General features: G+C 38.2%; 2 protein-coding genes across 4 annotated transcripts in view; one reads left to right on the top strand and one right to left on the bottom strand.

The window, feature by feature from the left end:
* rftn1b (raftlin, lipid raft linker 1b) overlaps nt 1-12,500 on the top strand; it is a 137,281-nt gene that overhangs the window by 2,666 nt on the left and 122,115 nt on the right. The gene's annotated exons all lie outside the window — the stretch shown is intronic.
* Nucleotides 3,215-11,483, bottom strand: LOC311067492 (uncharacterized protein). Its single transcript, XM_084089391.1, has 3 exons — nt 11,297-11,483; nt 7,389-7,573; nt 3,215-4,278 (listed from the first exon to the last, which is right to left on the bottom strand). The coding sequence occupies exons 1-3, from the start codon at nt 11,302-11,304 to the stop codon at nt 4,073-4,075; spliced, it is 399 nt and encodes a 132-aa protein (XP_083945517.1). The 5' UTR covers nt 11,305-11,483; the 3' UTR covers nt 3,215-4,072.

Genomic DNA, 12,500 nt, shown 5'->3' with positions numbered 1-12,500 from the left:
TGTTTATGCTCAAACAGCAACATTACACACTAACTAAAGTTAGAAAAGTCAAATCATAATCAACCACTCCTTTAATAGTTTTAGTTATTTATTTATTTATTTTGCAATAACACTGTTTTTTAAACATTTTTGTCACATTAAATTGCATGTGGCATCATCATCTTAGGAAAAAAAATAGCTCTTTATACATTTTATGGCCTACTGATCAAATAACAAGTCAAGAAAAGGTTAAAAACCAAGTCGAGTGCATTGCATTGTTGCATACTCTGTTATGTACTGCACATTTTGTAAAGTATTCCATACATACCAATAGAAAATGTGCACACTGTGCACAGCATGCATAATAAATCCTGAAAGACTATTAGTATGTTAGTATGCTAATCTATTGTTGCTAGTAGGCGGTCCAGCTGTCGCTCATATTGCCAGAAATGGCCAACTCTCCTTGTAAATGAATGTCTTACGGACGCAAATTGCTCTCATTGTGAATGGCCTTTAAGAAAGGAATGTAAGAAAAGAGAAGAGAGAAGGCAAACTGTCATTAATCAGTTCCAGACGCCTCAGGAATCGACACACAGAGCCGCTGTTGTCCTGGAGGAATCTGTGCATCATATCACGGGCTCGTGCCCTCCGACCCCGCGCGTACCCGCTCTTTGGTGTCATATGTGCATCAGCTGGAACATTTTATCAGCTCAGAGGGAAAAAAATACAAAAACTCAATTTTGTACATTTTCGGAAAACATTATGAGTGGTGTGCAAAAGTTGCAGACATGATGCTATGGTGTGTATGGGTGTGTGTGGGGTTTCTAAGGGTAAAATTACACGATAATGATGTACTATAAATGGAAACGTACAGATGACAATGTCAAAATGATCCCTGTTCACACGGATCCATGAAAACGGCTAAAAAAATCACTGTATTCTGCTGCCATGCCAGTAGATGGCGATGTCACTATGTAAAGAAAACACTATGCGCCTGTAGACTGAACACATAATACGCGCGCATGATGTTACCGTTTTATGGAAGCTTGTTTCCACCACAGAATAAAAAATAAAAAAGGTAATTGCGACTTTTTTCCTCACAATTATGTGATATAAACTCGCAATTATGAGAAAAAAAGCCAGAATTGCGACAAAAAAGCCCGAATTGCAAGATATAAACTATAAAAAAGTCAGATTGAGAGAAAAAAGTCAACATTTCTAGATATAAACTCACAATTGCGAGAGAAAAAAGTCAGAATTGCGAGAAAAAAGTGACACTTTTATTTAAAGTAATTTTTTTTTAAATTAATTTTTTTATTTAGTGATGGCAACAAGGTTCCATATGGTTTTCACAAATTCGTTTTTTTTTTTTTTTGTAGTTTACAAGGAGACAATAACGGTATAGTTTTCAAAAACTTGCGCTTGCCGTTTCCAAAAGTTAGCATTTTCAGGCCCCCAAAACGTTGCTGTCGTGCCAAAACGCATACAAAGTTTTCTGTTTTTAGTTTTAATGCCCGTTCACACCAAAGACCAAAACGATAAAGATTGTTTTAAAAATCACTCTAAATTTAAAAGATTAGCAGAGTCCACAACACAACTTCAACGATCACAACACTGTTGGAATATATAGTGGGAATCACTTTCAGAACTAGGCCTATTTTTTTCCCCCAGTTGATGAATGATAAAACATTGACAGCCAATCAGAATCCATCCTGCTTTGAAGAGCTCGAGCATCTAAAGCGTCAGACGACAAACTGCAGCGAGCGCTTTGAATAAACAATGCAAACAAATTTTAACAAATAAATGCAGCCTTGGTAAGCATAAGAGACTTTTTAAAAAAACATTTACTGATCACAAACTTTTGCACGGCAGTGTAGTTTTTCCTCCCACCAATTTTTTTATGAAACGTAAAGTTTCTCGGGGGAAGTTTTGTGAGAGAATGCACCAGCACTAAAATATAGCTTTTCCTCCCACCTCATATTATTTCCATCGCAAAAGTCCTGCAAGCGAACACAAAAAAAAAAAGGTAAGCGGACAGTTTCTCGGGGAACGCTGGACTTTTGCTAGAGAATGCAAAAGCATTGAAATATACATTTTCTTCCTATTTCAAATTTTTTTCCCCATCACCATGTCCCTTTATGGGCTCCGTAGGGTCTCCTTGGCAAACCCGTGCACAGTTTGAAACATTTGCTGCATCCGTCCTAAATAGAATTGGAAATTAGAATTAGTGTGTCCCAAATCATAGTATGTTGAAATGAGTATTACGAAGTCACCCGGATGCTCTAATTTTTCTGGTTAGAATCTGAAATGCAGATCCAACCACAACCCATTATTCCATTAGAACTACAAACACAAATAATAAGTGTTAAAAAACTACAAGCATGGCAGATGTGTGAGAACAATGGTTAAGGGGTTTGAGTAATTAATAATCAGCATCTAAACTGCCAAAAAAGATATTTATTCAATGTTATCTGCATCATATTTCATTTGTGAACTTTTATAACGATATGTTTGCATAATGATGCATTTAAAAGATCATGACCAAACGCATGAGGAGAGTCTCCGCATGACTGGCGGATTAACGGCTACTTTTTCTCCAGTATGGCAGGAAATTAAATAAAATTTAATGTGGAGGATTTTAACTGTGACGAGATGATTGACAGGGCACTTTAAAGGTTGACAGCAAAATTTGAAATTATGAAGAAGTAGTTTGTCCCAAAGCTTGCCTACTCGTCTGCTACACACTCAAAAGTATTGACTTCTTCTCCACAAAAACACTACGTACTTTTAGGGCGTAGTATAAGCAGGCCAACTGGGACGCAGATCTCTCCTGAAACTTTAACTGAGCGTGTCTGAGGGCTTTTTTAAAGGATGAGAATATCATGTATGAATCTGTAATCTGTAATAAATCACATGCAGCAAACTTGTAGATCATTTCTGCAGGTATTTATTCGTATCATCATCACCATCATCAGGGGCGGTTCTAAGGGCTTTAGCCCAAACTAAAATGGTGTATTTTTATTTAAAGGAATTAATTAATTATAAAAGCGATTTAAGGGAATAAAGAAAAAGAAAGGCTTATTGTATTAGTGAAATAATTTTAACTCTTTGCAAATAATATTTAATTTTTAATTATGCATGCATGCATTCTCTCTAAATGAATCAAGGAAATTATAGCATATTTTCAATTCAAAAAGGCAAAATTTAATAAATAAAAAAAAGTTGAGTAATTTGAGTCATTGTCAGTAGTTGAACATTTCTATTGTAAAACAGTCAAATATTAAATGTTTATCTACTTACATTTTACCAGACATTCATTCTCTTCTTTAATCATTTTGACATTGATGAGCGAGACCGCTGAACTTTTAGTCTTCCTAACAACAAACAGAGCGGTGCGTGATGGAGCGATCAGAGCAGAAACAAGAATATCAAATATATTGCAGTGAATCTCTTATTTGCATCTTAAGTTTATGTTTATTGCCAATAATAATGACAGGTTTGCGAAAGTGCAGAACTCGGTGAGCTCGTGCAAAACACATCTTCAGCACGGCGACTCATTTAAACGCCTCTGATTGGCCGATGCGTTCAACAGACATGTCTGTGATTGGCTACAATGCTCAACGCTGCAAAAGCACGTCGTATGTCCCTTTAATGCAAAGGGAAAAACATAAATAAAACTGTAATATGCACTTTTCACGATAAGGTCATCTTAATTACATTTGTTTTTCTGATTAATTGTTTTGCTCTATGAGAAAGACAAGGTAACAAAATATTCGGGGCTTTACTAAAAACATTCGGGGCTTAAGCCCCCTCAGCCCAGCCCTAGCGCCGTCCCTGATCATCATCATCGGCAGCTTGTCTGGTTTGTTAGGAATATGATTAATACACATGAAGCACAATATTTTGCTAACCTAATTGGGACAGAGAACCCTCTCCAGTGCTCAATTAAATCTCATTTAGATAATTGGAACGTGCATTTGAATCGTATTGTCCCTTTTACTACAGTCTTCTCAAACGCTGAATCAGGACAGGCTCTGGTCTGAGAACAGAGAGAAGACGTTCACCTTCTCCTGTGATTAGACAGCCTTACAAATCAGATGTCACATCCGCTGGCGGCGCACTTCTCCTCGGCGGAGTCGCTGGAGGAGATGAAACACACTTGATGGAAGATGAATGCTGATTTCTGTTCTTCTCCTGCGCGAGCTGCCGCTTTGAAGGGATTACGTGTGAAGATTAGGTTCTTCCCCTCGTGTCGCAGCGTCGAGCTCCTGCCACATGTATTCAGGCCTCTGGCGATGCCTAGACACAACAGAGAACAGTCAAAGCGGGAAATATGCAAGCGCTGCAGGAAAACACACACTTTCTGTGTTTAACAGGCCACGGAATAAAGCATCTTTAAAACGTCTTCAAGGCTCATCGACTCGCTTGCTGAATAAAAGTATTAAAGGGTTAGTTCAGCCAAAAATTCGGTCAGTAATTACTCTCCCTCGTGTTGTTCCAAACCCCGTAAGACTCTCGTTCATCTTCAGGACACAAATGAAGATATTTTTTGATGAAATCTGAGAGCTCACTCCTTCACAGGCTTCTAATGTTATTGAAACTTGCCGGCCCTGAAAGTTAGTACAGACAATGTTTAAAATAGTCTTTGTTGAAAAACTCTTTTCACAAGATGTAAAATAAGTCTCTGATGTCCCCAGAGTGTGTGTGTGAAGTTTTAGCTCAAAATACCCCACAGATATTTTTATATCGCATGTTAAAATTGTCACTTTTTGAGGGTGAGCAAAAACGCACTGTTTTTGTGTGTGTCCCTTTAAATGCAAATGAGCTGCTGCTCCCGGCACAGGGGGCGGAGCTTCAAGAGCTCGTGTTCTTTTACCTCACACACACATGCACTGAACATTTCAAAATTTTTTAGCCTTTTATGTTCAAACCGGAGTCAGACAATGATGGAGAGACTCAAGAAGAAGAGACAACATGTAGAAGCAACAGGACATTTCTGAATGGTTAGTTGATGAATTTATGAAGCTGATGTGTAGTTATCTTCTAGTCATTGATTAGCATATTTTGTCATGATAATCTATAAATCGAGTTCCGGGGGCGGGGTTTATGTAAATTCTAGGGTTTGTGATGTCACTAACCCGGGAGGAATGTGGTGTAGTCTCTACCAGCCGTTTGTTGTAGTCCTTAAAAAGCGATTTCTTTAAAAGCAAATATCTCCCTTTGCTTTGAACTTTGAGCGTTGTAACTTTGCAGATGTTGTTTATGCTCAAACAGCAACATTACACACTAACTAAAGTTAGAAAAGTCAAATCATAATCAACCACCCCTTTAAGAAAAGAGACTGAATGCTTTCTTCAACACATTCACTGAAAACAGTCTCACACTCTCGCACAACATGCTGTCGCCCATATGGGTGCCGGGGAGGGTGTGTGAGCAAATTCGCATTCGTTTTTAAAAATAAACCTCTTTATTGGCTTCCAAGAAGAATTTGAAAGATTCCATGGAATCTTTTCATTGCACAAATTGTTCTAAACTAAAAAAAATGAAAAAAAAAAATGGTTCTTTGAGGAACTTCTTTTGGAAACAAACAGTTCTTCTTTTATGACATCATATGACAAGTGTAGTCAAAATATGTTTATTTTTCTCATTATAAAAAAGTTTATTCAAATGTCAACATGTAATGCCTGTTTTTAGGATAATAGTAATACGATGAATTAAATACTTGAGGTAATTCTAGGACGTAAACGTAAAGATCAGATTATTCATAACAAATGAAAAAGTCTGACAATGTCACTTTAAGTTCAGAACAAAAGACTCAAAACAATAAAACTAATATTATAAACAGATAAATCATTTAAAACTGATGCTCTGCATTAAACGCTTCATAAGTTCTTTGTGTGCATTAATTTTCTACATTATTGTTTCTTTGTTTACGCACAAATAAATATAAAGCATCCCGTCTACTCATAACCACATACAGTAGCGGACAGGAAAAGTCTTCACCCTTTATTCAAATAATATTATTAATATTTTGTAAGCATATTGCATTTTTGTGCTTGGAGTCGTTTGTTTTATTTGTAATGATAACATGCAAAAACAAGAGAGAACCTACAAAAATATTAATATCTGATTATTTGCATCCTGTCAGCTTTTTGTTTTTCAATGCATTTATTTTATTTTTATTTTTCTGCATGGTAAAATAAAAACCTGTATCTTTAGTTTGCCTTTTTTTGCCAAATAATTTTGTCAGATAAATACCGTAACCAAGTATAGTGTTTTGTTCTTCACTCACATTTGAAATACATAAATATATATATATAAATGGTGTAATTGAACTTGTAGAGTCATTAAAAACAAATATCACTTTTGGACGGTCTAGCAAAATCTCTGACAGCTCTTTAATAAAGAAAATGATATTTGTCTTGTAAAATGAAATGGTATATAAAACAAATTAGAATCAGAGAAAGCCAGAGAAAGGAAAGACGAGAGAGAATATGAGAGAGAATCTCAAAGAAAGCGGATAAAGGGAGAGATATTGCTCTCTTTTCTTCTCGTGGGTATGAAATGGTTGTCAAGGGGCCCGTTCCCATGGCGATCGCATCCGCTGCGTCTGGTTCCAGCGCGTCTGTGCCGAGACCTTGGACGCCGAGCGGACGGTTCTCCAGGTTCATGCCGGACAAAAGAGAAAGAGAGGGAAAGTGTCCCTCCACCCTCTGATTAACAGAGACGAGTAACAGTGTGTCTAGATTGGGTTCGGTCTATATCTGTGGCTGTTATTGCACCTCTATATCCAGGATTATTCATAAACAGTGTCAGAGCTTTTATAAGGACATAAAGTAGGAACGCTTTCCCAAGACACCAATTAACCCCCATTTTTGTCTAAATTATGCGGTGACATTTTGTTTCTCTTTCCCCGGGAAATGCGTCCTCAGAGTAAAACATGGTGTTTGTGCATCTTCACCCCAGAGCAAAGGTGGATACACACTATATTCTGCACGAGTCTTTTGCAATCAGCTCTTTATGAAGATAACAAACTTCAGTCTGTGATCAGAAGCGGTCAAGATTTATGAAAGTTTAAGTGGGAAATTTCATTTTCAGGTCTATGCTCAAACAGTGAATAAATGGATTATATCTACTGCATAAATATAATTTAGTACCATGAAATCCGCAAAAAAATACAAAATATTAAATAAAAAACATTATGAAACAAAAATAAAGTACATTCATTTCATTGTAATTTTAAAAAATACAGTAATTTTTGACTGACACACAAAGAGGGTTTAGAAAAAATGAGTTCAGGCCAGTTCCTATTATACATTATTGTATAATCCCATTATACAATTTTTTTTTATCAAATGCATTTTTTCTTTTTTATTAAATGCAAACAAATATTCAAGCATAATACGCACCATACAAGTCTATGATGCTTTGATGGTGCTTTCTGGATCTGTTCTCCTCTTCAAGTGTGTCCACATTCCCCCACAATGCCCTGCTCAGGTGAGGGTCTTTGTTGAGTCCAGGACGTCCAGGAAGGAAGGAAGGAAAAAGTCCAAACAGGGAGACTGTCTCATTCCCACCCCAGGAGAGCGTTCGCCTGCTGAACCGACAAAAACACGCGTCAGGAAACACTGCCGTGCAGAGGTTTGCCTTATTCGCCACATTAAAGAAAATGGGTCAGAGGAAGAGTTGCAGTTTTCAGTCCCTCTTTGAGAAATCTTCTCTAAACACGAGCCGAACCGCAGCTTTGAAACCGCGACACTCAAGTTTTGTCCTTTGCATGCTAGTCAAGTCAAGTCTCCTTCATTTATATAGCGCTTTTATCAATATAGATTGTTTCAAAGCAGCTTTACAGTGATAATAGGAGATTACAGTAACAGAGATTGTTTAGGCTTTACAGCAGATCTAGAATAAAGTTATTGTCCAGATAAAGTTAATTTTTGATTGATTCACTTCCGTCACAACGCTCATTAGTTATTAACTTGCATAACACGACACGTTCTAATACAAAACAGAAACCTTTAATGTGTTCTGGCCATTCATTTGCACGAACACAGTGTTTGGTGGCTCGGATTAGTTATTAAACGAGTTAATCTGAGCAGGGATGATCGTTATTGTCATCAAAGTCGGCTCATCGCTTCTCCCAAATGTGTCTTTGCTGTGAAAATGATCATTTTAACAAACATTTCCTGTGGCGTCTGATATAAAATGCCTTGCTGAACAAATGAACGCTCATCAACAGTGCCTGACTTTCTCTCCGCCACAAGGAGACAATTTTACACTAAGAAGAGTCAAGTCACATTTATTTATATAGGCCCTAGCGCTTTTTACAGTGCAGATTGTTTCAAAGCAGCTTTACAGTGATAACAGGAAAATAATGCAAAAGAGTTTGTTTCTAGTCCAGCTTAAAGGGATACTTCAGGATTTAGCATTTAGCTTTGTATCAGTAGAAAACCTGTAGTATTTTCGAATTACCGTGCTTTCCTCCCTCATGTCCCCCTGAGACGAGAGATTTATGTATTTTTTGTCTGGAAAAAATCCTCCGATGACGCAAAAATCATCATTTTGCGTCATCGGAGGATTTTCTGGCCAGAGGCGAGAGACTACAGCCAGTAGGAGGCGCTGTCCCGCATGTGTTCAGCCCGCCCATAGAGGGATCTCACTCACAGAATGTACACACAGTGTCAGCCATCTTTTATTTGGAAGCTAAGCTAACAGGCTCTTGTTCTGTGGAGAAATCTGAGTAATGGGGGTTACCATCCTCTTTTTCCCGGACATGTCCGGCCGTCGAGATCGTCCAAAATATCCGGGATTCGGCTTTTGCTTTCTGCAGTCGCCATTCATTGTTTACATGCACACCTTTTGCTTCAATCTAACTGAATTCATTCTGATTGGTGAATCTGAATGTAGTGTTTACATGAACGCTAAACAAGTGATCGGTTGATGTGCGTTATAGCATTGCTAAGAAAATTCCCGCTCCTCCGTGAGAGATGCGAGACCGGTGCGTCTCAGTAATCACACCGCCGGCCTCGCGTCGTTCTCCCGCGGCTCAGCCTCGTCCTGCTCGCCACAGTAAACATGATGAATGGCGACTGTAGGACGCAAAAGCCGAATCCCGGACATTTTCGGCGATCTCGAAATCCCGGGCAGACTCGTCACGGAGACTCACGATAAAACGGCGCCTTTTAAGTTTCGAGTCAACTAGTAGCCTAGCCTAGTTGTTTAACTGCTCGCTCTTACCGGTAGGCGTGGCTTGGGCGTGGCCTCCTAGGGCAGCGAAGCAAGTGCATTCTGGGAGATGTTGTCTTTCATCCACATGAGCCAAAAATACATTTTCTGGCTTTTCTCAGTCTAGAAAGCTCCAACTTCTAAAATAATTTCACATTTCTACTACATAAATGACCCAATTTAAATACACATTCATCTTTCCAGAGGTGAAGTATCCCTTTAAGTAAGTTCAGTGATGATTCATTTTTTGTTGTAAAAAAGTTATTAATTTAGCTAATTTATATATATATAGCCGCTCTGTCATCATCCAGCTCAGTTCAGTTCTCATATAATGCTGTCAACGCAGGCAGATCAATAATATTGTCAAATATTAAATTGAATGTCCCACAACTAAGCAAGCCAAACCCCAATGGCACAGTAGAGTCTGTGTTTTTGGCCTGTCGTGTGTGTGTGTGTAACGGTACACTGGAAGTGAACTCCTCTCTGTCAGTCTCCGGTGCTGAGGGAGCGGTTGCCAGAGAGAGACAGATCTGCCAAAAGCTGGAAGCGTGAAGCAGAACCTCGGGGAGGGAGTAGCTAGTCTCTCTGAAATCATAAACATCTCCCACTTCCTCCGCCGGCTCTAAAAATACCTTCCCGCCTCGTTTCATGCACAGCCTCCCCTCCCCGTATCAGCCATGCAAATATCAGACCCTCCAACCAACTCTGTTTTCCCCGCGTATCGCAGCGGTTTCTCTCTCCGATGGCGCACACGCTTAGCCTGTTGCCTCCAGAGAGCGCGTGTCTGAGCTCGAAACATGCAGTGGTGTCTGGGAAAAACACTTTGTGCTGGTTGTCATGTCAAAGACGGCTATTTTTGGGGCAGTCTGTTGTTTTTCCAAATGATGGACTGATATCAGAAAACAGTGGTTGGAAATCGAATACTTGTTATAAGATTGAAATTTCGATTCCTCTTATCGATTCCTTTGTGAGCATTTCAATATGACTTTAAACCATTCAGAAAACTGTTGTCTGTGCTAGACGTGTATCAGTGTATTAGATCCGTGCAGCTCTTAAAGGGACAGCACTAATATTCCTGCCGTCTCTATAATAACACTCATCAAACAACAAAAGACTAAGAGAAAATTCACGTTCTTGACTGAATAACTTTTGTAACTATAATGTATATTTTATTTATAAAGTGCAGTATTATTTTACATTTGATTCCAGTTTCTGAACCTTAATCTTAAAACACTGTTTATTTCAGTCGTATCTTTTGTATCTATTTGTCGTTTGTTCATTGTTCTTTTTTTAATTGAGTGTTTACTTGTCTTTAATAATGCTTGAAATTTATATTAGTTTGGCTAGTTGTTCTTCTATGGTGTTTTTAAACCACAGGCAAACGTTCCTTGTGTAAATGTTCTTTAGCATGTTGATTTTTGTTTATGATATTCAGCTACAATAAGCAATAAGACTAAATGTGAATGATATCTAAGGCAGTTTTTTTTACCTAATCTAAATTAGGAATCAATAAGAATCGGAATCGATAAGCAGAATCGAAATCGGAAACGGCACCAATGGTTCCATAAAGAACCTTTACCTTCCATGGAATCTTTTAAATCCACACAAAAAGGTTCTTTATAGTGGGAAAAGGTTCTTTAGAATATTAAAAGATTCTTCGCACTAAGAAAAAATCGTTCTTTTAAGAACTGACGACTGAAAAGTACTTTGGGGAACCAAAAATGGTTCTTCAATGGCATCACTGCAAAAACACCCTTTTGGCGCCTGAAATACATCAGATTACAACATTAAAAAAGGGTTGCGCGCGCCGAAAAAACTCTACACCTCGAAAATATTCCCATATCTCAAATCCAATTGCTGATGCATGACTGTTGTACTCCAGATGTCATCTCCCCCGATTGGATTCAGCCACGGATAGCCAAACGCATCCATTCATGTCCATGTCACAAGAAACAGTGATTCCTATGACAGCGTTCATAAATCTGCATGGCCTCTCGTCTGGGTCCTAATTAAAGTTGCTCTCGCTGGATCTGCCGGCATTATCCCGACTCCTAATGAACAATCTGCTTGATTTTCTGTGATTGATTCTCACCTTTTCATCCGAGCGGTTCACCTCATTAACAGTGTATTCTCGGCCGCCGCCGCCTCTCGGATGATTCGTCCGGCCGCTGTAATTAGACAGGAGCATAATAGAGAGTATTCTTCATCAACAGCCCACCCCAGGTTTAATCAGCTGGTCACAATGGGATATTACCTGGACTCTTCTGATCCGCTGGCGACTGTCGACGCTTGTCACTTTAGATTTGGAGACGGGGTGTTTGGCTGATGAACAGAGAGCACTTTTGGCCTCTCAGTGGCTGGACGTGTTAATTCCCAGCCTGCCAGTTGTGAGATTGGGCTCCAATGATGAGCTGAAACCCTTATTTATTTATTTATTTAGTAGGCTAATCTAGTGTGCTCTTAATTGGGTCTTTTTCTGCTCTCCTTCTGCTGAACAAGCACCAGATGAGGCAGTTCTGGAAAACAGCAGTTTACCGTATTTTGCTGCGCACACAGAAGCAAATTAAGGTCTAAGTGAGAAAATAGATCTATGGAAGCAATTCTGACTTTATATCTCACAATTCTGACTTTATATCTCACAATTCTGACTTTATATCTCACAATTCTGACTTTATATCTCGCAATTCTGACTTTATATCTTGCAATTCTGACTTTATATCTCACAATTCTGACTTTATATCTCACAATTCTGACTTTATATCTCGCAATTCTGACTTTATATCTTGCAATTCTGACTTTATAACTCACAATTGCGACTTTATATCTTGCATTTCTGACATTATATCTCCCAATTGCGTGTTATCAAGTCAGAATTGCGAGTTATAAACATGCAATTCTGAGGAAAAAAAGTCTGAATTTATTTATTTCTCAAAGGGTAAAAGATGTTAAATTACTGAATACCTTAAAACACTCAACACCCCCAAAGGATATATTTTTCAAATTATAAAGTCTTTCTTTTCATTTCTTTATCTTTTTTCTCTCTCTCTCCTCGCCTGTTCTTATATTGTTGTTTATCTGTGTTTTGTTTTTGTTTGTTTTTTGGTCGATGTGTGTATTTTGTAGAGTTTCTGTATGTATTTCTGCACTAAAAAAAATAAATAATAATTTCTCAAAATTGCGAGTTTATATCACACAATTCTGACTTTATATCACGCAATTACGACTTTATATCACGCATTTGTAAGATAAAAAGTCAGAATTGCGAGATAAAAAGTAGTAATTACCTTTTTTATTTT

The sequence above is a fragment of the Abramis brama genome (assembly GCF_963993115.1).
Source record: "Abramis brama genome assembly, chromosome: 17".
Lineage (NCBI taxonomy): Eukaryota > Metazoa > Chordata > Actinopteri > Cypriniformes > Leuciscidae > Abramis > Abramis brama.
This window is presented reverse-complemented; position numbering and strand designations above follow the sequence as displayed.

What these genes read in the sequence shown, in the direction of transcription:
- LOC311067492 (XM_084089391.1), bottom strand. An exon ending in AAGCATCATAGACTTGTATG is followed by an intron (nt 4,279 to 7,388) that starts GTGCGTATTATG and finishes TGTTGTGTCTAG; the next exon opens with GCATCGCCAGAGGCCTGAAT.